The 27,503-nt window shown below is 40.8% G+C and overlaps 2 protein-coding genes across 2 annotated transcripts in view; one reads left to right on the plus strand and one right to left on the minus strand.

Moving 5' to 3' along the window:
- SCPEP1 (serine carboxypeptidase 1) overlaps positions 1 to 27,503 on the minus strand; it is a 358,800-nt gene that overhangs the window by 25,679 nt on the left and 305,618 nt on the right. Inside the window, exons 2-3 of the mRNA XM_069067458.1 lie at positions 7,145 to 7,229; positions 1,505 to 1,653 (exon numbers count right to left, since the gene is read on the minus strand). Coding sequence (XP_068923559.1) covers positions 1,505 to 1,653; positions 7,145 to 7,202 — 207 coding nt within the window. The 5' untranslated portion in view covers positions 7,203 to 7,229. The remainder of the gene's footprint in view (positions 1 to 1,504; positions 1,654 to 7,144; positions 7,230 to 27,503) is intronic.
- On the plus strand, positions 11,906 to 27,089 carry COIL (coilin). Its single transcript, XM_069067451.1, has 7 exons — positions 11,906 to 12,214; positions 19,121 to 20,222; positions 21,925 to 22,011; positions 23,174 to 23,221; positions 25,102 to 25,171; positions 25,446 to 25,534; positions 26,850 to 27,089. The coding sequence occupies exons 1-7, from the start codon at positions 11,970 to 11,972 to the stop codon at positions 26,931 to 26,933; spliced, it is 1,725 nt and encodes a 574-aa protein (XP_068923552.1). The 5' UTR covers positions 11,906 to 11,969; the 3' UTR covers positions 26,934 to 27,089.

Below are 27,503 nucleotides of genomic sequence, written 5' to 3' on the forward strand. Positions count from 1 at the left end.
CATTATTCCTTCTCAAATCTCTTCCTAACTTCCCTATTTCTGTCAAGGTCATCATCAACCTAGCAGTCATCCAGGTGTGCAACATCAGACTCATTTTTTACTCCTCCCTAATGAAAAGAAGGGATAAGTAGAATACTGACATTCCACTTGGATGCCTGTTGCAGAGTGACTCTAAAACTGCGCTAAAGACTAGTAATAAAAACTAGTATTTCAGAGGGGCGGCCAGAGTCTATGGCAAGACTATGGTCCTAAACTCTGTCCTGAAACATCATGCCCCCCGCCCCTCCCTGTTCCCTCACTCTGGAGGCTAGTGACTTCATGGGGTAAGGTGCTATTGTTTTAGAAAGATCCTGCCTTACCCTACCCTCCTGCTCTCCTCCTCCAGAAGGAAATGCCTTTAAGAAGAGACAAAGCATTTTGCCCTACAAGTAGAGGGGAAAAACAACACAAAAAACCAATGAAACTGAAAATACTCCTAGAAGAGTTAGAACGTGACGGCTATTCCCATAAAGGTATCTTCTGAATCTTCCAGTAGTGTTTGTCCTTTCAGAAACAAATAATCGGAGAGAACAAAGTGCCTCAAAGTGAAGTGGGAGAAGTAGCAACGATTTGGCCTATACCTGGCCATCTATTTCAAAATGCTTTTGATGACTGAAAGGGAACACACAGCAAACAAATCATCAGAGTAATTTTTTTTCTTGGCTTTGAAGTTTTATATTCTTCTCTCAAAACACAGATCCCAGCACCATAAATTTAGGACTGATAATGACCCTAAAGATGTAGTCCAGCAGTGGGGAACCTGGGGCCTTGAGGGTACAGGTGACCTTCTAGATCCTTGGGTGCAGCCTTTTGATTGAGCCCAAGTTTTATAGAAAACATCCTTTTATTAAGGGGAGTTGTTTTGTGAAGTTTGGATTTACTCAAAATGCCACACTTGAGGATCTAGAGGGCCACATATGTCATTAAGATTCTCCACCCTTCACTAGTCCTTTTATAGAGGAGGAAGGTCATAGGGTAGTGAATGATTGAGCTAGCATTTAAACCCAGCTCTTCAGATCCCAAATTCCTTTTCCATTGCACCATGTAACATCCTTGGATGTATTTTGTGGCTTCAGTCCTCATTTTCTTCAACTGTTCATGCTATTATTAACTTTACAATAAAATACTTTCATTAAAAAAAAAACTTTCAATAGAAGACTCAGGAGACAGTCTGGGATTAGTATTCATCCTTTGCACAATTTGTGGCTAAGTTGGCCATAGCTTCTGCCACAGCCTGATGGGCAAGGATTTGAAACCACAACCACTGAGCTCCAGTTGGCTGCCACCCTATAATGTCTTGTGAAATGAAGGACAGCCCATCCATTGTTGAGGCTTCTCAGTTCTAGTTTTGGTTACCAAAGCACCTGGACAAGGGCCTTATTTCTCCCAAGAGCTAGAGAACTGACAGGAAAAAAAAGGAAAGGCTTTGGCTCACCTTCAGTTAGAGGCGTGTGGGCTCTCTTACCTGAAGCCACATGATCAGAGGCAATTCTGTGAAGTTTGTGCAGGGGTTGTTGGCATAGTACAGCCACCAGAACATGGATGCATTACTCCGAACTGTCACATAATCCCAGGCTTCCTTGCCTTCTTCTACTGGCTGAACGAGAGCAATGCCTAAGAAAAGAAGCTACATTTATTGATTCACTCATTCACTGAACAGTGCCCAAATAAAAAACTTCGGCTGTACTGGTAGGAAGGGGGGGAGGGGCAATGATTTATTTCAGATTTCAGATTTTTTTCTTTATCTCCACCCCACCCAATAGTACTACTAGTAGAGGTGGTGGTCATCACCATAGCAGCAGCTTCTCTTTTTCCACACATTTTATACCAGATGCAGTTTGTCAAAGCAGAAAACTAGCCTCCAGTTTCCCAGGATTGGCTTAAGCCCTGCTTCTGACTATGTGCCCCCAGGCACTTAATCTCAGGGTTCTGCTCTGTAAGGTAGTTTTGTTGTTTAGTCATTTCAATCATGTTTGATTCTTTGAGACACGATTTGAGGTTTTCTTGGCAAATATACTGGAATAATTTGCCATTTCTTTCTCTGGCTCATTTCACAAATGAGGAAACTGAGGCAAACAGGGTTAAGTGACTTACTGAGGGTCACACAGCTAGTAACTGTCTGAAGCTGGACTTGAACTCAGGTATTCCTGACTCCAGGCCCAGAACTCCATCCACAACACCACCTAGCTGCCCCTCCCCAAGGCAGCAGGGATGCTGATTTGAATTGGAATAGTTTCCCTAACAGGACTTTCTCATACCAATGAAATCAAAGGCCAAGTCCAAAAGAATAAAAATAAAAAACCCTCTTAAACTGACACTTAGGTGGCATTCTACCATTACCGCTAGCTTCACAGTGATTCCTGGAGAATCTAGTGTTAGTATCTAAATTTCACACATGAAGGATAGAGGCTGAAGAAGGTTCAATGATTTGATCAAGGTCATTTACTCTAAGCCAGGTTCAGTCCCTGACTCTCTGGCCTCCTTCTGAACTCTGCCCATAGCAATCATCTCCAAGCTAATGGATGCTTCACTTCCAGTCTCCTCATCTGATTGGTGAGTATGTCCCCAAACCTCCATCTGAGTTAGTTTCCAAGTCAGCCATGTCCATTCCAAACCTGGTTCAGCCCAATGACTCTCCAGATTCTTTCTGGGCCTTGCCCCCAAGTCTGTGCCCTCTTCTCTTTTCAGTTCCCTTTTTATATGTGGTCTTCCCCCATTGGAATGTAAGCTCCCAGGGACTGTCTTTTTTTTAAATTGTATTTGTATCCTTACTACTTAGCACAGTACCCAGTACATGATAAGTGCTTAATAAATTCATTCTCTGTCTGTTGCTCTCTGTTTCTCTCTCATTGCAGGCAGGATTAGAAAACAATTCTTTTGATTCCAAGTCCAATGTTACATATACTTTGGAATTACTGTGCCATTTATACTATAGCTCAATAGTGCTTTTGTAATCTAAAAATCTCTCCCCACACCTCAGAGACTGAATAAAAAAAAAACATGAACCTAACAATCGCTGATGCTCAAAAGCCTTTAGGTAGGACTAAAATTAAGTTCAATGGATCAGGATTTCACCAGTTTTTCTAAAATCTCCAAAGCATATTCACCGATGGTGGTGGTGGTGTGGTGTGTGTGTGTGTGTGTGTGTGTGTGTGTGTGTTTCATCTAAAAACCTGTATTGTAGAGAAGTTATTCAATAAGTCTCATCTAAATCTTTCATGCTGCAGGCAAATTCCACTTCCCACAAAGCCTCCTTTTGTGGAACACATACCTTGCTTCCAAAAGCCATTATAATACCTTCACCTCACACCAGCAGGGCCTTTCTGTATCAGGTGGAAAGTGGAACAGGGTTGAAAAATAAAGGGAGAGGAGGGCAAAATGAAGTGTTGTTAGATCCCCACCCCGACTTGATTTTTCTGCTTTCTATTTCTTTCTCCCTTTAGCTTCAAACCTTCACTCTGTGGCAGAAGAATGATGATGATATATATAAGCACTTCAGCATTTGCAAAGGGCTTTCACATACTCTGTCTTTTGCTTCATCCCAAAACACTATGAGATAAGGTGGATGAGCATTATTATTCCCATCTCATATATATGAAACTGAGGATCAGGAAGGTGACTTGCCCATAAAAGCACAATCAGCAAATGTAGGAGGCATGGCCTCTTCTTTATACTACACTGTAATGTTTCTTTGGCAGAAAAAGAACAGATGGATGATGTTGATGAAAGAAGAGACGAGGATGGCTAGGCAAAGGGAGGTAAAAATGTGAACAGAGGAAGAGAAAAGTCAGTGAACCAACAAGCATTTATTAAGTGCTTACTATATATGTAAGGGTTATGGGATTTAAAGATCTTCCATGCCCCACTGGACTTGCTGACGTAGCAGGAAGGGGCGGAGCAAGAGGAAGCAGAAGCCAAGCTAGCATTCCTGCGGTGGCTGGTGGTGGTGGTGACGGCGGCAGCAGCAGAGGCAGCGGCAGCGCAAAGCCCTTTTTGAGTTAGCCAGAATTTCTGCTAAGGACTCCTGCTGAGGACTGCCAGGGGCCAGAGCTGCTGGGAGCGCACTTCCCGGACGCTGGGTGGTGGCTGTGAGTGGGGAGAGGAGGACCTTTGCCTGAGGTAGCCTGTTCTGTTTCAAAGGCTTGAAAATGTGGGTGCTTTCTACTTTATCTACCTGTGCCAATGTCATAACTACTCTGATGGCTTTCACTTTCTGGTTTTGGGACTCAGTCTTTTGGTATCTTAATAAATTTTCCAGCTTATTCCCCCATATGGCAAGCATGATGTATTTTGTGATGGATAATTATATCAGCATATTTGTAATCTCCATAGCCATTGTGAATATGGCATTGCTGATACAATATGCCAGCCACTGGACTAAATGCTGGAGACACAAAGAAAGGTAAAAAGCTCTGTCCCTGCCCTCAAGGAGCTCCAGTCTAATGAGGGAGAGCACACAGCATGCACACAGAACTATGTGCATACAAGATACATAGAGGGCAGAAGGAAGGAATTCTCAAAGAGAAGATATTAGCATTTAGGTGGATTGGAAAGGCTCTTGCAGAAGGAAACCAAGGACAGACAGCAGGCAGAGAAGAGGGCATAGGAGATGTTACAGAAATGGGGGATAGCTAGTGAAAATGCCCAGACTGGGAGGTGGAATATCTTGTTCAAAAAGGCCAGAGTTACTGTATTGTCAAGTACAGGAGGGAAATATACAGGGTACACAGGTACAAGAAGACTCAGAGGGAGGAAGAGGCAAGGGCATGAAGGGCTTTAAAAGCCAAAACTAAGGGGTGGCTAGGTGGTACAGTGAGTAAGAGCGCCAGCCCCAGAGTCGGGAGGACCCGGATCGGTTCTGGCCTCAGATACTTAACACCCACACAAAAAAACTGTCTGTGTAACCTTGGGCAAGTTATTTAACCCCAATTGCTTTAAAAAAAAAAAAAAGCCAAAACTAAGACTTCATATCTGATCCAGGAAATAATGGGGAGCTATTATAGTCTGAGTATAGGAGGAGGGCGTGTGGCATGGTCAGACTTGTTTTTAAGGAAGATTTAGTAGATGATTAGAGGTTGGAATGGAGTCAAGAGTGCAAATTAAGGGGAACAGAAAGTGGCCCTTGTCAGGAGACAAGAGGACAGCAGGAAATATACAAATGGATAGTTTCTGCTTTCCATTCCCACTTCTGGAGACATTATAATAACAGCGGATATTTGACATACATCAGCACTTTAAAATTTATAAAATATCTTACATATATGATCTCATTTAAGCCTCACATGAACCCTGGAAAAGTAGGGTCTGTTATTATCCCCATTATACAGATGAGGAAACTGGGACTCGGAGAAATTACTAAATGACTGAGGCAGAATTTGAATCCAGCTCTTCTTTATTCCAAGTCCAGTCCTTTATCCATGATAGGATGCTATCTGTGGGCAGTTAGGTGGTACAGCAAATAGAGTGCTAGGCCTGGAGTAAGGAAGATCTGAGTTCAAATGTGACCTCAAACACTTACTTGCTGTGTGACCCTAGGCAAGTCACTTCACCCTGTTTGCCTCAGTTTCCTCATCTATAAAAGAAATTGGATAAGGAAATAGCAAACCATTCTAGTATCTTTTCCAAGAAAACTCCAAAATGGGGTCTCGAAGAGTCCCCAACAACAAGATGTTGTCTTTAAGTCAGTAGAGAGGGGGAAATGCTGGGATTCCCAGTTAATAAAAGGCAAAACTGGTATTGGGCAAGCTAGGCAACTGCAACTTAGTAGACTTTTTACCTCTGGAGTTCTGACTCCAAGTCTGTCTCTCTCCATGAACCACTTGGCCCATGATAACAAGCAATGAGTGCTAACTATGAACAGCACTTCTGCTAAGGCCTTCATGTGGCCTATCAAAAAAGCTTTTTGAAATAAATTGTGTCAAATACTAATTTGTAAAACAAACAAAAGTAATGAAGAGGGATTTATTGCTGTTGTTGTTTGTATGTAGGTAGGGGCAGAATAAGGGTTTTCATAATTCTGTAAGTGTAGGGGACTCCCTGTTTTTCAGAAAGCCCCTCACAGAGATGCCTGAAGGCACTGAGACATTAAGTGACTTGCCCATGGTCACACAGTTAGTATCCAAGACAGGATTGGAACCCAAGGTCTGCCCTACACAGGCTGCTTCTTAGAGACTCAAGAAGGCACCAGAGGGGGAAGATTTTCTTTTGTCTTGAGGTAATAAGACTCTTTTTAAAAGTTTCTTCTTCCTCTGGATCTTTCAAATCAAAATTTTTGAGTACATCATTTAGCTCAGACCACCCAAACACAAGCACAAAAAGGGAAGTCTCAGCCCTGGGTTGAGACTACATAGCATGTGGTGACCAGCTCTTCCACATTGAGAAAGAATAACCATTCACATTTATATGGCTTTCCCTCATAACAACCCTGTGGGATGGGGCACACATACATGCTTCTTTTACAGATAAGTAAACAGGCCCAGAAAACTTCCAAGTGAATTGTCCTCAGTCACAGCTAGCCTATGTCCACAGCAGGACTTGAACCCAGGTCTCATAAGATCAGAGATCCAAAATGAGAAGGATCTTAGAACTCATCTGAGACCCCACCCCCATCCCCATTTTACAGATGGAGTAGCTGAGATCCAGATTAAGGAAGTGACTTTCTAGTAACTAGATAACTTTCACATGTCTAGTTAAGAGGCAGAGCCAGCATTCAAACTCCTGCCCTCAAACTACAAGTTCGGGCTCTTTCTACCTCCTCTCACGGAGAACAGCTCATTTATACAGAGTCCTTAAGATTTTTACCAAGTTCTTTCCCTAGGAGAGCAATTAATAAAAATACAACGAACCTCCCCATTTTACAGACAAGAAAACCCGCAGCTCTCTCGGGGACCCCAGTTTGTAGGGGAAGTGGGGCTGGAACTCGGGTATCCTGCCTCCAGCTCTGAACAAGCCTGCTCGTAGGTTAGCTGCGGTTGTTTTTATTAAAGTTTAGCCCCTGTGGAAACACAGCAGATGAAATCCAGGCAAAAGGGAGAGAAGGAAAGCACCAACTTCCCTCTTCCGAGAGCATCGGCCTCAGCTACGGCGAAGAGGGCTCCAAACCTACCGGGGCTGAGACTCAGCAGCAAGAGCAGGGCAGGACAGTGCCAGGGGGCCAGTTCCATGACGACCGCGGTGGCCGCTGCGGCAGTAAGTGCAAACAGCAGCAGGGCAGGAGTTTTACCCAGCAATCATATGACCTACCGGATGGGCGGAGGAGAGAAAGGGGGTTGGGGACTGCTGGTTTTGGTAAGGATGTCAGTCATGCTTTCTCCAGGGCTCCCCCTGGCCCTTCTACTTGGCTATTACAAGGCAGGTGACGAAAAAAGCTGCTGCTTAGCCTTGGGGGGGCTCTATGAATGGAGTAGCTGAGGTGGGCGGGGGTGGGGTGGGGGTGGGGGGGGTGGAGTGCCGTCAAAAAGCTTTCAACACATCTTTTGCAGGTGTGATCTCTTACAGATGTAATTGGGATGGAGTGGGGGTGGAGAAGGTAAGATTCAAGGATGCTAGAAACAGGAATGCAAGGGGCCCCAAGGGAATGCTGTAACATACTGCCCCCACTGTCTTTTTAATTGGGTGATATGTAACACTTGTTACTAAGACTGTGAGATAGAGACCTTGAAGTCAGTGGGCATGAGCTTTCTGGGATTCCTACCCCACCCCACCAGCTTCTAGGACCTCAGCACTGAAATGACTTTGGATTAATTTTTTAGCTATTTTGTAAATGGTGTACAGGATAGGGAGCTAGGCTTACAGTCAGGGAATCTTTTGCTTTTTTTGCTTTTTGGAGGGGGTAAGGCAGGGCAGTTGGGGTTAAGTGCCTTGCCCAAGGTCACAGGCTAATTTTTTGTGTTAAGTGTCTGAGGACAAATTTGAACTCAGGTCCTCCTGACTCCAGGGCCGGTGCTCTATTCACTGTGCCACCTAGACCTCTACAATCAGGAAATCTTGGATTTATATCCTGCCTCCTACCTTCTAACTTTTTGTGCCTCAGTTTTCTCACCTAGAAAATGAAGAAACTAGACTAATTTGCTTCCCAGGTCTCTTCTAGCTCTAAATCTATGATTCTATGCTAAAATGCATAATAGTGCTATATAAATGTTTGGTAGTACAGCTATCTCTTCCATTCTTCAACTTTCCCCATTCTGGTTTTGATATATTTGGGTCAGCATAAGAAATTAAAAGGAAATTTTGTGGAAGCTGCAAATGACATGTGAAGGCCAGCAGATGACACTAAGCCTATGACCAGATACTTAATCCAAGTTTTATAATAAGGTACTGTAAACACCCCATAAGAGAAAAAGAAAAAAAAAATCAGACTTCTTCTCTGGTAGGGAGGGCCCAAAATTTTTTCACCGATTTTCCAGATGGGGGTGCCACTCCTAATGCAACATGGGAGGGATAACTGTAGTACTAGTAATAGTAGTAGTAGTTGTCATCTCAATGTTCCCTACATATGACACTCCATCTCTCATCACTATGCCCTGCTATGGGCCTGAGAAAATACTAGGACAATACTGGGCCACAGAGTACATAGAGGGGATTAATGCATAATAAATCTGGAAAGGTAATCTGGAGTCAGATTGTATAGGAATCTCAATGTCAAACAATTTGTTTTTGATCCTAGAGTAAATAAGAAGTTTCTTAAAGGGGAGTGATGTGGTCAGGAATATCTCTTTGACAGTTTGGTGGAGGATGGATTGAGAGGGAAGAGATTTGAGGCTGAGAGATTAATTGGGCAATGGTATGGAAAAAAGAAAATAAGCAATTTCTATTCCCAGGTGGTAGACTGGGGAGGTCTTGGCAGGCTAATGACAAAAGAACTTCGGGTGAGGGCTTGGGAGAGTAGGTAAGAGTCCCAAGAATTCTTAGGAACAGCTCTTAGGCAGACACTCCTCAGTTGAACTTCTACCTCCCTGCCTCCCCGAAAGGAGGGCTAAGCCTGAATTTGTGCTGTATTGGGGGAGAGGTTAGATTGGAAGAAAGTAGACTATTTCTTTAGTTTGGAGGATTCATTGCTCCAACTCAGAGTCACAGTAAGTGACTTCCTTAATGACATAGTTTTCATGGATGGATCTGAGATCGTGGATTTTGGCTCACTGTGTCTAAGCAGGGGAGGTTTCTACCTTTTTCCAGTTTCCTCCTGGGTAAACAGCTGGACATGTTTAATGACCAGTTTAAAATCCATAAAATGAGAAGACTCAATGATCTTGAAGATCCCTGCCAGATCTAAATCTTTGATCCTATGATTCTCCAAATGACCTGACCTGTGTGAGTGAAATTATGTTGTAAAATTATCCAGCATGGGCTGAGGAGTCTGGTATTTCTGGAATGTTTTTAAAGACTATTTAAAAAATATTTCTCTGGGGCAAGAGATAAACCCATGCCCTCTTCTTGGTCATTTCTGGGTCATCATTTTTCTAGGGTTAGTGAGAGAGAAATATGTGGGGCATATGGGTGGAAGGCAACTGATTAAGAAATAAAAGAAAACTGTGAATCCACCTGTGACTCCACAGACCTTTGAAATGTCTCTGTAATTGGAAGGCAAGTCCCATAGGTCAGTGATGGATATCTGACAGAGAATACAAAAAGAGAGTAGATGCAATTCTTGCTAGAAACTTTCTTTGGGTCTTAGAAATTTTTCTTGTTATCAGAAGAAGAAAGGATTTTCCTATTCTCCTCTCTGCTTTTCAAATAATAACTGACATTTACATAGTATTTTACAGATATTATCTCATTTGATCCCCACAATAACCCTATGAAGTAAGGTAGTGCAAAAATTATCATCCCCTTTTTACAAACCATGAAACCTGTGGTCCAGATATTATGAATTTCCCATGGTCACATAGCTAATAAATAACAAAGGGGAGACTCAAAAACAGTTCTGTTAATTTCTAATCCAGGGTTTGGATTTCCAGTATACCATGCTGCCTCTCCATGGTCATTGAGTCACCTTGAAATGATTCTCTTTTTCTGAGTTTGTATATGAAAAGCTGAAGTCATTTAAAACTGTCAAATTCAAGAGCTGAGATTGATATGTGCTATTAACAACCTAAAACATTTCTCTGTGGTGTGATTTTATTTATTCCCTCACAGCTGCTTGCAAACCTATTTCCAGCTTTGTTTTTTTTTTTCATTTAAAATTCAAAACTGTGCACCTCTCTGAGCCAAAATATAATTATTCACAGTAAGTATGGGGGGGGGACATGAAGATGCAGTTAAATATATGCACTCCTGGCATGACTGCATGTACAGTAAATCACTCTACATGCCTCTAGGGCAGAGACTAGTTTGTTCAAATGACCTTCTTTATCAGGTTGACCTAGGAAAGTGGTATAATTGTGGGTACCTTGTAAGTATTCACTAAATAATGGTCTATTATTTGACACTTAATGCAGTATCCCTCTAGCAAATCATTGGCATTTCTATTAACTGTGCCTTCAGAAAGGCAAAAGATGTGCTGATTAAAAAAAAATCCTGAGTAAGGTAGATTTCTCCTGGCTGCCCTTGGTTAACCAGAGTGATTCTGACTCGTGGCAAAGCAGCATAGCCTCCTCTCACTGAAGAGTAATGTATGTAGTAGTAATGTAGCAGAAGGTAAGCTTTTACTTTCTCTTTTTCTTTTCTTTTGTCTTTCTCTTCTTTTATCTTGGTGGTAAAGAACAAGGAGGACTTTGGAAATGAACTACTTAGCTTTCTTTCATGAGGATGTAGTCAACCTGCTTTGAAAACTATCAATTTGGCAGCACCAGTGGCAACCATTCCAAGCACTGTGCCAGACTGCAGACTTGATAGCTCAGTTCAGTTCAGCAACCTAAATAGATCCTCCTAGATAAAAAGGAAGAATGGCCCATCCCATACTCCTGCTGACAAAAGTTTTCTAAATTTGGTAGGAGGATGGTATAGGAATGGTTAACCCAACAGTGGAAGGGTATGTGGTCTGTGGCCAACACATTGAGAGGGACTTCCCCTCACTTTAACAGTGACATAGGTTGTGTTGTTACCCTCATTTTACAAAGCAGTTTACATGATATGCCCAAGGTCACCCCACCTCAAAGTGTCAGCACAGATGAGAATCTGAATTTCAGAGCTAAGCTTTGAATCAAGGATTTTAAGAGCTGGAGATGAGGGAGTATATTCTAGGCACATGAGGAAGAGTGTGCAAAGGCAAGGATTGAAATGTCATGTGTGAGAGACAGCATAAGGCCAGTTTGGCAGAAATGGAGAGTGCATGGAGAGAAGTAACAGGTAGTAAGGCTGGAGAGGTAGCCTGGAACCAAATTATGAAAACCTGAATCCAGGGCTTGAAAGTTAATGGAATAAATAAAGGCATTTATGAAGTTCTTACTATAGGCCAGGCAATTTACAAATATTATCTCATTTGATTCTCACAGGTCTGTGGAGGTGGTACTATCATTATCCTCGTTTTTCAGGTGAGGAAACTGAGGCAGGCAGAAGAGCCCAGGATTACACAGCTAATTAGGAGTCTGAGGCTGAATTTGAACTGCGGACTCCTTGACACCAGACCCGATGAGGGGTCACTAGCTTGCCTATGGTACTTTCCAGTAATACCACCGCATCTAGAATTGAGACTACAATAGTCTATAATTGTATTAGTTCCTTTGCAAGGATTATCCAATTTTAGGCTGCAAGCTCCCTGGGTTTTAGTAACCTTTCCTAGTTGTTCCAATCACAAGGCAGTTCTCAGATGAAGATGGCAAAGCGCCTTCTTTCCTGCCAGTCGGTCGCTTAAACAGAGAGCCTGAAGTGTCCACATTGGGCCAGAAGGCGGCGAAGTCATCCCCGAGGCAACCAAGGAGGCCCCTCATAACGTTCTCACGCATCTCAGAGGTTTATTGGGGCCTCTCGGCTTCCGTCGAGCACGATACAAGATGGCGGCCTCCGAGACAGTTCGCCTGCGGCTCCACTTCGACTACCCGCCTCCTTCCTCTCCGCGCTGTTCAGTCTTCTGGCTACTGGCTGACCTAACCAAATGCCGAGTAGTCACTGACCTGGCCAGCCTCATCCGCCACCGCTTCGGCTTCAGCGCTGGAGCGGCGTTGGGACTCTACCTGGATGGGGGGTTACTCCCCCCCACTGAGAGCGCGCGCCTGGTGCGTGACAACGACTGCCTCAGGTGCGTGCACGTGCGCGGGATGGGTGGGGGCGGAGGGATGTCTGCCCAGGTGTGGAGCGAGGTGGGCTCAGCGCAGAGATGCGATGGCGGGGGGAGGGGGGTGGTGGCGTGCACTGTGATTTACGTTTCTCGTGTAGACCGCTCCCACCCACCCCACCCCTAGTGTAATGGATATTCCACCCTTCCCCTTCAGATAGGGGTTCCGAGGGTCTGTACTTTGGGGAGGCGGTACCCCGCCCCTCTTCAGCCATCGCTGGGACGCTCTTGAGCTGAGTCAAGCATGGGAGCACACGTGGACGTGAAGATACCGGCTTTGATTCGGGAATCTTAACGTGGGCGTGCGGACCAGCCAGAACACTTGTTTTTAATTTTCAGCATTTTCAACTGCTGAACCCGTGCGTGGAATACACTGCCTCTTCATTCCCGCCCTCTCTTCTTCCAGGCCCTTCCTAAAATCCCACTTTCTACAGAAGACCTTTCACTATTGTGCCTTCCCTTTGGTGATTATTCATAATTTATCCTGTCCGTTATTTGTTCAGCCCTATCCGACTCTTTGTGACCCCATTTGGGGTTCTCTTGGCAAAGATACTTAAAGCGGTTTGCCATTTCCTTCTCCAACTCATTTTATAGATGAGGAGACTGAGGCAAACAGGGTAAAGTGACTTGTCCGGGGTCACACAGTTAGTAAGTGTTTGAAGTCAGATTTGAACTCAGGAAGATGAGTCTTCCTGACTCCCAGTCCTGGTGCTCTATCCACTTCTACACCTAGATGCCCCTAATGGCGTGTACCATCAGTGTTAAAATTAAGGAGGGAAAACCCTAGGAATAGGCATAGTCAAGCAAAACAAAGCCATACCCCAAAGTATATGCCTCTTTCCATACTCTGTCTATTACACACACACACACACACACACACACACACACACACACACACATTCTACTAAATTCCTACACTTGATGATGTAGTTCCCTTTACTAATTAAGCATTTATCAAGCCCTTGCTATGTGTTACTCTATAGGCAGGCTCAGGATAAGGGCTAGACATAAGTGAGGAAACTTTCCTTCACCTTCTCTGCAGCTTTAGAGTCTCCACATCACAGGCAAGTGAGAGGTTAAAAACTTGCCCAGGATCACATAGCTGGCATAATTGGAGATGTATTTTGAACCTAAATTTTCCCGGCTACAAGGAATACAAAGATAAAAATGGAAGAGTTTCTTGAAGGGCAGACACCTTGTGAGGAAACAACAGTGCACAAGTAGATACAAAGAACATACAATGTAAATATAAGATAATTTGAGGAAGAAAGAGGCACCAACAATTAGGATGTGGTGTATGAGCCGAGCTTTGAAGGAAGCATGAATTCTCCTACTGAAACCTAGCTTCCTCTGGATTATACAGCTTCCCTGTAGGCTTTTTCCAGCACAAGTTGCATTTTCATTCATAACTCAGATCTTAGTGAGGAAATTGGAATGCTCCTTGATCCCCATTGCCACTTCCATGCTCTTTCTCCACCACTATCATTCAGCATTCTCTCCTTTAAGGTTCATTCGATCCATATTTTCTTTTCTTTTCTTTTTTTTTTGCCCTTTGAAGAGGGAAAGGTAGGGCAGTTGAGGTTAAGTGATTTGCCTGAGCTCTCACGACTAGGTTTTTTTGTGTGTGTGAGGCCCTTATTTGAACTCAGATCCTCCTGACTCCAGGGCTGGTGCTCTATTCACTGTGCCACCTAGCTGCCTCCTCAATCCATATTTTCAATGAATCAGGATTCTGGTAGCTATTATTTACCAACCTCCAGAACACTTTCCCCTTCCTTAAAGAGTTCCTGACTCACAGCCTTTCTCTTCTTCCTAACCTAACTTTATAATGCATTTTGATACTCCATCAAGCACCCTAACCTCCCATTTCCTTAATTTATTCATTTCTCATGACCTGTTCAGCTACCTTCAGAGATGGTCATACCCTTGATGTTTCCATCACCCACAAGTGTTGTCCTTACGTATTTGTGAAGTTTGAAATTTTTTTAATCATCTGTTATCATTCTATCTATTCCATTGCCTCTCTACACCTAACCCTGTTCTTTGTCTTCAGGGTAACCTTCAGTCCTTCCATCTCTTCATTTTTTTCTCAGGCCATCACCCCAGCTCTAGCTACACTCTCCTTGATCTTCTTGAACCTCTACTCTCCATTGTCCTGTGAGTCTCTTCTTCCCTTATCCCATCAATAGTCTTGCCCTGGCAAGCCTCAGCCTTGGATTACTCCCATAGTCTGTCTTTACTCCTACTCACATGCTGCTCAATGAAGCTGGAGAAAATAACACAATTATGTTGACTAGATTCAATATAGGTTTATTACATGATCCCAACTTACTGTGGCATCCTAATTCGCTGTGACAAGGCAATCATTTTATACTTCCCTAACTGATTCACTGTTCCATTCACTACAGCAGCTTTTCTAGACCTTTTCATTTCTCCTCCCATGCCCCGCCCCCAGCCTTCTGGGAACCTTGCCTCATAGTTCATTGAAAAAATGGAGACATTCAACAAGAGCACTTTCTTCTGTCATCTCACATCACTCCTGCCTTCTGCCGCCATCTTCTTCACCTCTGCTACCCAGTCCTTAGTCATTGAATGAGCATTGCCTCAGACAAACTGAGATCTGGGAAAGACCTTAATTTAGAAAGGCAGAAGTCACCCACTGAATCTCAGGCCATTGCTAGTCAACTTAGATGACTTTGGAGAAGAGAATGAGTCTGACTATTTTGTGCAGCTCTGCATCACTTAACTCCAGTTCACTCGGAAGTCAAGACGTTACCCTTATGATGTCATTGATCCTCTTGGAGAACAAAGGACAAACAACAACACATATAAAGAATTGACATTTCTCCTGACTGAGGCAAACATACACAAATAATCATCTTCAGCAGATTATCCCTTCTGTCTCCCCCACTCTCTCATTAATCTGTCTTTCCTTGTTTATTGTCTCTCTACCTCCTGCCTACAAACATGCCTATGTCTTCTCCTTCCTCAGAAAACCTCCCTTAATCCATCCATCCTGTCAGTCACTTTCTTCCTGATATTCTGTTCTCTGTAAGTTTGTGAGACACTACTTTCTCCTTGTATTCTTCCTATTTACCTGGCTGTGCTCCTCAGGCTTCTTTGTCTGATTTTTGTCAAGGTCATGCTCACAAGCCATGGATGCCCCTCAGGGCTCTGTCCTGACCCTCTTCTGTTCTCCCTCAGTATTATTTTACTTGATGATCTCATCAATTCCTTTGGATTCAGTTATCTGTATGCAAATGATTTTTAGGTCTTTTTGTTTGGCCCTAACCTCCAATCTTCATCTGCTTATTGGACATTTTGAATTGGATATCTCATGGACATCCTAAAGCTCAACATGTCCAAAACTGAATTTATCATTTTTTCTCCCAAACTATCACCTCTTTTTAGTTTTCCTATTACTGTCCAGGGTACTACCATCCTTTTAGTCTCCCAGACTTACAACCTAGGCATCATCCACAGCTTCTTACTCTTAACCATCCTCCATACCAGTTGCTAAGACCTATTGATTCTACCTTTACAACATCTCTCATATAGGATTCTCTTCTCTCCTCTTCCATCTCCCTGGTATAAGCCCTTATAACCTTCTGGTTGGTTCCCCTGCTTCAAATATCTCCCTACTCCAGCCCATCCCCCATTCATCTGTCAAATTGATTTTCCTAAAGTAGATCTATGTCATCACCACCACCTCCATTCAGTAAACTCTAGTGGCTCTCTATTACTTCCAGATTCAAAAATAAAATTGTCTGTTTGACTTTTTCAAAATTAACATTTATTTTTATGAAAGTCTGTCCTCTCTCCCTCTCACTTTCTCTCCCCACTCCCAACTGAGAAAGCTGTTTGACTTTTAAAGTTCTTCATAACCTGTCCACTTCTGAAACGTTACTTCCCACCATGTACTCTTTGAACCAATGACAATAGCCTTTTTTGTGGTCCTTGAACAGGATATTCTCTCTCTCTTTGCATTTTCACATATTTTTCCCCCACACTTGGCATTTTCTGCTTCCTGGATTACCTGACTTCCTTCAGGTCCTAACTTCTTCAAGAAGCCTTTCTAGATCTTCCTTAATGCTACTGCCTTCCCTCCAAGATTATCTAAACTTTATTTTGTCTGTATATTGTTTACATATAGTTGTTGGCTAATTGTCTCCCCCATTAGAGTATTAACTCCTTATGAGCAGGTGCTTTTTTCTCCCCTTTCTTTATAAATTCTCAGTTCATAGCATAATGCCTGACTTTGTTGTTGTTGTTGTTGTTAACTAGGCTATTATTAACTGCTTCCTAGCTTGGATTAACTTCTAAGAGGTAGAAATGAAGAGTGAGTACATTCTAGGCACGTGGGGCAGATAATCTGTGCAAAAGTATGGAGATGGGAGATGAAATATAAGGGACAGCAGTATGACCACTTTGGATAGAGTTTAGGCTGCCTAAAAGGAAGTAATAGATAATAAAGCTGGAACCAAATTGTAAAGGTATTTAAATGCCAAACAGAAGTATGTGTATTTGATACTGGAAATTTTTTTTTTTAGCAGGGGAGACCTGTGCTTTAGGAGCAACACTTTGGCAGTTGTGGAAGATCTTGTATTTGATCCTGGAGGGGCTAGGGAACCACTGGAGTTTATTGAATATGGGTGACATGGTCAAACCTGTGCTTTAGGAAAATCACTTTAGTGCCTGAATGGAGAATGGATTAGAGTGGGGAAAGATTTGAGGCAGCAGACCCAGCAGATGATTATTGCAATAATCAAGGTGTGAAGTAATGAGGGCTTGCACTAGAGTCTTGGCAGTGTCAGAGAGAAGGGGACATATATGAGAAATATTGCAAAGGTGAAATTAAGAAAGTGGGGGAGGCAGAGCCATGGGAGATTTGAGAAAAGCTGGAAAGATTTAGAAGGACCACTGTGGAGAGTGGGATAGTAAGTTGATAAGGGAGGTGTAGTAGAATTGCCAAGCAGCAGTGGGAGAGCTGCCACCCAGAGCTGCCAAGGACTGAGGAGACACGGCTGTTATGCTGGTACTTTGTCTGTTTTGATGTTGTTTTGCCAGATTCGTCCACTGGTGAAAGACAGTGCTGTTGTTGCAGAGGTCCTGGAACCTTGCTGCTGGTTCAGGGGTCCAGAGACTGTTCTGCAGATAGAGAATGAATTGCGTCCACTGGCGAAGACCGGTGCTGTTGTTGCAGAGGTTCTGGAACCTTGCTGTTGGTTCAGAAGCCCTGAAAAAGGATTTTCTTGTTGTATGTTTACAGGAATCCTGGAAGAGGGTTTTGCTAATGTTTTCAGGGTTCCTAGGACTGTTCTGCAGAAAGAGAATGAATTAATGATGACACTGGCAATTTATCTTATGGTCTTGCTAAGCTTTGTCTCCCCAGGAACAAAGATTGCTGAGAACTTGCCTCTGGTCAAGATGAAGAAAAGACCTCTCTTTGGGTATTAAATGAGGTGCTTAAGCTTGTTGTAACTCTTGGGTAGATGGCCTTATTCAGTTGTGATCCAAGGGTGGGAAACTTTTGACTTTTTTGTGCTCTGTACTTTGCTTATGATTGGAAACTAATCTCCATTTGAGAAGAGGAGTTTTGTGATTGACTAAATGAATGTACTGCCTGGGGTGGAGTAGTACTTAGAAGAGGGACTCTGTGATTGGTTAAATGAATGTAATGTCCAAGGGTGGAGTAGTACTTGGGAATTATTGAATTACACTTGGTGAATGCTGTATTTTGAATTATACTATATTTTGATTTTCTCTGTTCTTAATTTGTCACTGAATAAAATGGAGAGCAGCCATGCTGGTATTTTGAACCTTGGGAAGTTGTCTTTGCTTAGTATTACACTGACTCCAGACCTGGCACTCTATCCACAATGCCCCCTAGCAGCCCCTCGTATGAATACATACATAACAGCATTCCATTATGATTGTTTTTTTTTATCCCTTAGAGAATGTTTGTAATCCATTTATTTGTCACTTTACTTGAAAGAACAATAGATTTAGAATCAGAAGATCTCAACTCATGCCTGGCTCTGACTGTTTTTAGCCATGTGACCTAGGCTGATCTCTTTCTCTCTCTGGGTCTGTTTCTCCATCTACAAATGGGGATTATAATACTTGTGTATCAGCTACCTCACAGGGTTGTTGGTGAAGATCAAATAGACCATGTTTACAAAGTGCTTTGTAGCTGTAAAGCATGATATAAATGTAAGCTATAGTTCATTTATTGTTCACTAATATTTCCTCTTTTACTCATAAAATATAATTCTTTAGTCCTTTATGGGCTACTGAAAATTGTCATCAGAATGCAGATTGCATCTTATGCAAAGGAAGTCCCTGGATGAGAAGGTGTGCTAAGATTATTTACTAGTTGTGATATGCCAAATAGGTTATATAAAGGGATGGCCCCTGCAGTGACTGTGGGCATTGAGAATCCTGTGGATATAATAAAATATTAAGTGACATTTTGTCAATGCAGTGTTTTGGGTAAAATGTCATAGGACTTTTTTTCTGAATTGGCTCTGCCTCACCATAAATTCACCTCTAGTGAATTTAATATTTTGCTAAATATATGATATAGAAATATGTAGGGATTTTAAAAATTGCGTTCCAAAACCAAATATAAACACCAACTTTATGTTAAACTTTGAGGTTATTTAGATTGTCTATTCTTTTCATCATTTGATGATTAAGACTTGATGGCATTATTCACATTCATGAAATCAATTACAACTGCTATATTGGAGATGTAACTTTTCTACTGAATGTTGATAAAGGATTTGTGTAGTCATAGTGCTTTTGTACTAAAAAATATTGTCATAGGTTTCTCACTGAACCTAGGCTTCTCTTACTTTTTTTTGACAGAGTTAAATTAGAAGATGTTGAAATTGTGGAGAACTCTGTCTCAGTCAGCAATGGGCTCAGTTATTCATACAAAAAAGCACGGAAGAGGAGAACCACCTGGGAGGAAGAAGAGTCTGATGCAGAAAACGATCAGTTCACAGAGAAGCACTGGAAAGGGGGAGAGATCAGTGAAACTTCCTCTTCCCTGGAACCAGATCAAGGCATAAGGAAGAAAAACAAGAAGAGAAAAAGGAATGAAGGAGGAAGTGAAAATAACGGAAAATGTGTTCCCAAAAAGTCAGGGAAGGAGAAGGAAGGGAAAGCTGAAAATAAGAAGCAGAAAAAAGCTCCAAAACCTTCTAAAGCAAAGACATTGCCAGAACGAGCCAAAAAGAACTGCAGTGTTCAGAAGAGTGCTTCCAGCAAAAATAATTCAACTGAAGTCAAAAGGAAAAAGGATATTGACTTGTCTACTAAAGCCAACCCTAATACCTCCTCAGATTCTGATTCTTCTGCCACATCATCAGATGATAGCCACAGCAAGACAAGTCTTGATGGTAAGAAATTAGTAGAGAAGGCATCGTTTATCACCTCAAAACCAACTGGTTCCCACACAACTGCAGACAGACTTATTACCAGTATTGGCAGTAATGTACCCTCTGTCAAGGGCAAAGGAACTCAAGCATCATCCTCTAGTTTGGATTCCAGTTCCAGTTCAGATGACCAGGGCAGGATGCCAAAGAGAGCACCAGCATTGGCTCCTCCACCAACTGGAACAACAGCATCTCCAGGATCTTCACAGGCAAATGGTCCAAATACAGACAGTCACTTAGGAACAAGACAGGAGATGCGATACTCTGATCTCTGGGATAAGCCAGTATTGGGAAATAGTGGGAAACAGCTGGCACCTCTGGCTCCAGAAGCAGCTCCTCACCCCAGCAGTTTTGGAAGGGGGAGGGGAAGAGGGGAAGACATTTTCCCCTGGAGGGGACCTAGGGGACGAGGTTTTCGTGGAATCAGAGGACGAGGGAGAGGGGGAAACATTAATTATGTGTTTAATGGTGAATCCCAGAAACAGCAGCAATTAACTGAAGTAGTAAAAAACACTTCCATTATTATCCAGGTATGTGGCCTTCCTTTCTTCTTTTTTTCTGTTTTATTTTTACTCCCTACCTATATAACTAGCCTGAGATATGGTGAGCCTGGAGTTTATCTATTCAGAATTTACTACTGCTAATGAAATCAGTCAGTCATTGAGCATTTATTAAGTATCTGCTTATATGCAAGGCATTGTGTTAGGGATCCAAGACAAAAATGAAGTAATTTCTACCCTCAAGGATTAAAAATCTGTTGGGGGAGACCATGTGTTTTTGTACATCTGTGTTTATACAAGTTAATTTGTGGGAATAGGGCACAAGCGGCTAGATGGCTCAGGACAGGTTTCATGTAAAAGGTGGCATTTGAGCTGAGTTTTGAAAGAATCAGGATTTAAAAGGCTCAGGTGAAGAGTCAGTGCTTTCCAGACATGGAGAACATCCAGTGCAAAGGCACAGAAATGGAAGATGGAGTGTCCTGGGTGAAGAACAGCAAGGTGGCCGGTCTAGTTGGACAAAACGGTGCGGGGAAACAAGGTTGAAAAGGTAGGTGGGCACCAGGCTTTGAAGCACTTTAAAAGCCAAATGGAAGGGTTTATAATTGATCCTAGAAATAATAAGGTATAAATTAGAGTTAGGAGTTAGGGTAGTGATGTGGTCCGACCTGTTCTTGAAGAAGATCATTTGGACACCTATGTGGAGAATGGATTGGAGAGACATTGAGACTAGGAGACCAGTTAGAAGAATTTGCAGCAGGCCATGCTGAGGTGATGAGGTGATCCTACACCAGGATGTTAAAGAGGTAGAAATAAGATTTGAACTTGATTAGGTATATGGAATGAGGCATTGAGGAGAGAGAATACTAAAGTTGTAAACCTAAAGATTAGAGTAATGGTGGTGTCCTAGGCAAAATAAGAATGTTTAGAAGAAGGGTACATTTAGGGGCAATTTAGGGTTCTATTTTAGACTTGTTGAGTTAGAGATGCTTACCAAACTTCTGGTTGGAAATGTCCAGTAGGCAGTTGGAGATACATGACCAAAGTTCAAGGGCCATACTGGGACTAGATATATAGATCTGGGAGTCATCTGAACAGAAATTTTAATTAAACCTGTGAAAGAGAATAGAGAGCCTTGGAAAGCCTAATGGTATACCCAGAGTTAGGCACCCTGATAGGAATAATGACCCAACAAAGGAGGCTAAGAGGGAACAGTCCTAGAGGTAATAGGAGAACCAAGGTAAAGCATTGCTATGAAAACCCAGAGCAAGAAAGGATCCAGGAGAGTATTATGAGATGCTTCAAAGAGATTGGGAAGGATGAAGATTGAAAAAAGGTCATCAGATTTAATCAATTAAGAGATCACTGGTAACTTTGGAGAAAGCAATTTTGAGTAATGAGGTTGGAAAACATTACAAAGGGTTGAGAAGAGAAAGTGGAGGCAATGAATGTGGACACCTTTTTCTTGAAATTTGACTCAGAAGAAGAGGAGAGAGGAAGAAACTTGAGAAGGAAAGATCTAATACAAGGGTGGTATAGAGACTTAAGTATGATTCTAAGCAGCATGTAAGGAAGAACCAAATGGGAAGAGATTAAAGAATAAAGAAAAAGGTGCAGAATGATATTTGCTGATGATCTTCTGGGAAAGATGGGAAGAAATGGTTTCAGGAGTAAATGTAGAGGGTTGGCCTTGGTGATAAGGGTCACGTCTTCATAGCCACCATTGTTTTTGTAGAATCCAGTGGAGACGCCTCAGAAGGACTACAGTCTACTTCCTCAACTAGCAGCACCCCCTCGGGTAGGGGAAAAGATTGCATTTAAGGTATTTACCCCCCAATATCTAAATGACCTGAACAACCAGAATAAATTTCAGGGATTCTTAAGCTGGGGTCCATGGATTTCTTGGAGATTGTGAACTTTTAAAAAAAAAATGTTTTTGCAGCTAGGTGGTATAGTGGATAGAGTTCCCAACCTGGAGTCAGGAAGACTCATCTTAATGAGTTCAAATCTTGCCTCAGACACTTCCTAGTTCTGTGACCCTGGGCAAGTCACTTAACCCTGTTTCCCTCAGTTTCCTCGTCTGTAAAATGAGCTGGTAAACCATTTTATTATCTTTTTTTTTTTTTTTTGCTTTATAGAGGGCAACTGGGGTTAAGTGACTTGCCCAAGGTACACAGCTAGTTTTGTGTGTGTGTGTGTGTGTGTGTGTGTGTGTGTGTGTGTGTGTATGTGTATGTGTATGTGAAGTGTCTGAGGCCAGATTCAAACCCAGGTCCTCCTGACTCCAGGGCCAGTGCTCTATTCATTGCACCACCTAGCTGCCCATCCATTCTAGTAGTCAAGAAAGCTCCACTTAATGTCATGAAGAGTTGGATATGATTAGAACAACTGAACAAAAACAACAAAAATTTCAATATAAATAGTTTTCTTGGTAGTCCTATGTATTTTATTTTATATGTTCAAAAATGATCCTGAGGACTCCACAGGCTTCACCAGACTACCAAAGGAAGCCATGTCACAAAAAGTTGTAAACCCCTGGTCTATTGGATTATGTAACAAAATAGTTTAAAATGATTTCCCTCTTCCACCCCGGCCACTCATTCATCTGTTAAACATATTGGTTAGGCAGATGAAGTAGGAGAGGTCAGCATTCTGATACTACTGTATTATCTTGGGGAATTAGAAGTCAGAAGAAGTTAGAAGACAGCCTTTCTCAGGAATGAAGAAGACCCAGAGCAGTCATAATTCAGATCCCATTTTTTTCCAGATCTAGTTTTACTCAGTATTTCTCCCCAGTTCCACCTTTATATGCTATATTAATGGTTAATGGGTATTACTCATTGAACCTCTAGTTTCTCCCCCAATGTTATCAACAGTGGAATGGCCAAATATTCTTGTCATGTTTATCAGCATTTTAAAAAATTTAAGAATGAATAATTATATAGCTTATATTAAATACCTTTTTTTTTGTTTATCTTTCTTAGCTTTTGGAATTGACAGCAGATTATTCTCCTGATGTCTCTAGTTACAAGGTACTACTTATTTTCAAATTGTTATATGGCAAAAGTAAAGTTATTTAGAGCACATGGTTTAAAAGTAATCTTTGTAAACCATATTTGTAGGATTTAATACCACCTTCAAAATGCTCAGTATTTTTAGTTGTTAGATAGGCTTTGATAGCTCACATTTATATTGTACTTTTTAAAGTTTACAAAACACTTTCGTACTAACAAGTCCTTGAAGTGTGTGGTATAGTTTTTGTTATCCCCATTTTACAGAGAAGACTCTGAGAGCTAAAGTGACTTGCCAGTAAACATATAGTTCATAATTGTCTGCAATGAGTTTCGAACTCAGGGCTCTTGACTCCCAATCCAGTGCTTTTTACTATATCATGCTGCTGAGTAGTATAATTAATAGAAGAATGAAAAAATTATTAATTTGTAAACAAAGTGACTGACTTTCTTAGGAGTCGTCTCTTTTTTAAGCCTAGTAATGGGTGAATTTTCCCATGTACTTCATAAAGGATGAACATTTTCATACAACAAAATCATTTTTTGGAGTTGGCCTTGTCAGTTTATAAACATCATATTTTTCAGGACACACTTTTCTCATTATGAATTCTAGCTGAATGAATATAAGCAAAAGCTGTTAAAAACTTAGATGATTATAAAATTAAAGTTTTATGTAATTATACTACTGATAGTTATATTAACATGTTTCTTTTGAGTTGCCAGTTGATAAATATTTTATATTGAGTTACTTAATATCTCTTTGAGACTTTTATTGGCAGATTTCATAGTAGAGTTCAATAAAACTTTTATTTAACCAGAATGAACAACAAATATGTTGGTTCATTTATACTTGGTTACCTTGAATCTGCTTCTTTTAAAAAATAATTCACTGGGAGTCTTTTTAAGGTATATTAGTAAAATCTTTTTTTGGCAAAGTACACTCAGCACTGTTCCTCTTGTGATTTTCCAGTACATTAAAATTCTCATCAGTTATGCTGTATAACTTGCACAATGGTTATGGAAAATGTAAGAAATTAATCTGTTTGAAATTCTAGAACATGCCTTCAAGATTTGGTTTTGTAATAAAATCTTGATAAGAACTCCCTTTTTCCCTTTCCCTCTCCTTTGCCCTCTCACTTTCTCTTCCTTCTCTCTCAATCATTCTGGTAACATCAAATTTTTCAGGTCATAGTGTAATGTGGATTATCACACAAGAATGGGGAATCATCAGTGTTTTAGTATGTCCAGCAGATTTTTACTTACAAGGTTCTTTGTCCTACAACTGCCACCATGCCATGTGTAGTAGGAGTCAGAAGAAATCACCATGGCCCTACCAGCCAGTCAGTGTTAAGGACAACAGAAAAATTTGCATTTAGTACCATAATAGTGCCTGGGGAGAATAGAAGATCCAATCTTGTGAGCAAAGAAATGTACAGGTTGAACAATGTGTGGGACCAATAATGCAGCTTTGCTGCCTGCCTCCCTGTTTCCCCCTGGGAAATTTCATCTCATGCTCAGAAGGCAGTTCTGAAGGAAGAGTTTCTAAAGAGACTGACAGTAATGATAGCCTTATTGAAATGAGTACATAGCTTTTCATCATTTGGCTGAATGTACTCTGCTATATTGGTTCAGTCTCAGTTCCATATGGTCATACTTTATTGTGTTCGGTTTGATTTTATTCAGTTTGTTTCTAGACTTCCAGATTTGAATGTGTGAAATGTTGAATAAATAAAATAAATGAAATTATTAATAATCATAAATATATTAATATATAATACATAAATAATTGATTTTATTAATGAAATTTTGTTTTATTTATATTGTGGTATGCCTGTGTTGTTGAAATGGGGTGTTTAATAAACTACAGGTAATTTTGATGTGAACTTTTTTTATTTTTGAAGGAAGGGAGAATAATAAATTATAATCCCGATGCTCAGGAAGTGGACATAGAAATCCTTTCCTCTTTACCAGGTAAGTCCTTTTAGAGCCAATTTTGAAACTGGCTGTGGGTTTCTAGAGTGCTTTTAAACAGCTTTCATAGAGGTGGACAAGTTTTGAATGGCCTCCTTGGCATTAGAATGATACAGTCTGCCTTTTTAACACTCATCCTTCACACCAACTATCCAGCTGATAGTTCTATGTAAAATGAAGAAAATAGCGATTAGCAGAATATCTTGAATGCCTAGAAATTGCACATACTTATACTCCCTCCATCCTCCAACCTCCCTCTTACCTATGGTTTCAGTGGTGAAGGAGCCTGGGAAGTTTGACCTGGTGTACCAGAATGAAAATGGAACAGAAGTGGTGGAGTATGCGGTGTCACAGGATAAAAGGGTATGCTTCTATTCTGGGAGCTACTTGGTATCATTCTTTTTTAAAAGTTTTATCAGTGCTTTACTTATTTAAACACAGTGACTTCCAGGATTTTTGTTGTGGTAAACTTTCTATTAATAATGTTTTTCTATAAGCTTATTAAGCATAGTTTGGCTTCTTTCTATGCTCTTTGTTTAAACTAGGGAAATAGCTGTTTTTAAGAATGTTTGGTTTAGGTTAGTAGAGCAATCAGAAATTGTTAGGTGCTTATATTTAAAATCTAAAAGTTTAAAATTTTATGACATGAATTGACTTTTATTTTGCCAGTGTTGAAATGAAAAAATATGAGTTTTACATTTAAGACAATGCTTTATTTAAAGATTTAGTATTTTAGGTGAATTTCATGAAGAGTAAAACCCCATTTTGTCCCAGACTTAAATAGTTGGGAAGCTCAAGTACATAGATTTTTCTGTATTTTATGAAAGGTTTTTCTAATTTTATGAGAGAGGTAGAAAGCTCTCAGACTTATTTTTTAAAAGATCAACTTTCAGAATGTGATTGGAATGAATATATACTAACCCAGTCTATTATGCTTCTGATCTCAGTACAATAGACTTTTTTGCCATTATACTCTTCTGGAAATTTTGTTGTTAAGTAGATATAAGAAACATCGTTTTATTCCATGTGCTGCTTACACAGTTAGGCTTACTGGTTAGCTTCTCCTTTTTGCCAGTAAGTGATGCTTTTTGCATCGTTAATAAAGTTAATGTCATTGTAATTGTAGTACAGCTGGTAGAAATTTAAAAATGAATGCTTTACCATGGCAAAAAATAAAATACTTTTTTTTTTAAAGAATCCATGAAATGCAGAGTGGCAAAAAGAGGGTATTCCTTTACCATCTGATAATCATAGGACACAGATGTCCTCTGTTTGAGGATCAAGGTTCTAAAGATCCTTCTGAATAATCAAAGATTAATTCAGTTCAACAAGTATTTATTAAACCCCTGTTGTATGCTAAGCATTCTGTTAGGTGAGATAAAAGTTTAGCTAGGATATGTTCTCTGTGCTTAGTCTAGAAGGGAGATAATGAAACATGCTTCAGTTGTTTTATTAGGGCTTCTGTATATGTTCAGTTTTAATGTTAGATGTATTTCATTATAGCCCAATGTACATATAATTTATTAGAACTCAGCCAGGGTATTTACTTACTAGAAAACAATGTTCTCCATTATTTTTATCATATGGAATTTGAGTGTTTGATGATGAGTTTATTTCACTAGAGCAGTCTACCTAGAACATTTCACCGTATTGATTATTTTTTGTATTTTTTCCCCAGATAACTATTTGTTGGAAAGAACTGATTGAACCAAGATTGATCATTGACCCTCATGCTGACCCTCCAAGTACAGAACAGGCCTGACCTTTATCATTCCACCCAATGTATATATTGTCAGATAAGGACAAAACATATGCGTTCAAGTAGTTCATAATTTTTGTTTGTTTGTTTTTTGACCTTGTGAAAGTGACTATAGTTTGGACCTTTTCTAAATAAAGTATTTCAGCATCATAGAGTAAATTTTTTAGTATTTTTTTTTATGTTAAGTACCTTATAAAAGATCTACCTTTTTTGGGGGGGGGTGCTTTTTGGAGGGCAGTTGGGGTTAAACGACTTGCCCAAGGTCATACAGCTAAGTGTTAAGTGTCTGAGGCCAGATTTGAACTCAGGTCCTTCTGACTAAAGGGCCTGTGCTCTATTCACTGAGCCCCACCTAGCCACCCCATAAGATCTACCTCTTAATATTGAAACTAGTCACTTTAAAACAAGAAGTATGTTTCAGAATTGTTAGTTATCTTAAATTAACCATAGTTTTAGGATCATTGACGTATAATTTCCTCCCTAAGCCCCACCATGAAGTCCTGGAAATGAGTAAGACTTTCATAACAGAATTTGACATAACAGTTGAGTGCTATGAAGTTAATAAACTGTTTG

Source organism: Petaurus breviceps, unplaced genomic scaffold, assembly GCF_028583685.1.
Source record: "Petaurus breviceps papuanus isolate PSGF00001 unplaced genomic scaffold, PetGlider_PUasm1.0 90750, whole genome shotgun sequence".
In the NCBI taxonomy this organism is placed as follows: domain Eukaryota; kingdom Metazoa; phylum Chordata; class Mammalia; order Diprotodontia; family Petauridae; genus Petaurus; species Petaurus breviceps.

Coding starts and splice junctions, on each gene's coding strand:
- COIL (XM_069067451.1), top strand. CDS start 11,970: ATGGCGGCCTCCGAGACAGTTCGCCTGCGGCTCCACTTCGACTACCCG. Junction 12,215..19,120: donor CGTGACAACGACTGCCTCAG/GTGCGTGCACGT, acceptor TTTTTTTGACAG/AGTTAAATTAGAAGATGTTG. Junction 20,223..21,924: donor ACACTTCCATTATTATCCAG/GTATGTGGCCTT, acceptor TTGTTTTTGTAG/AATCCAGTGGAGACGCCTCA.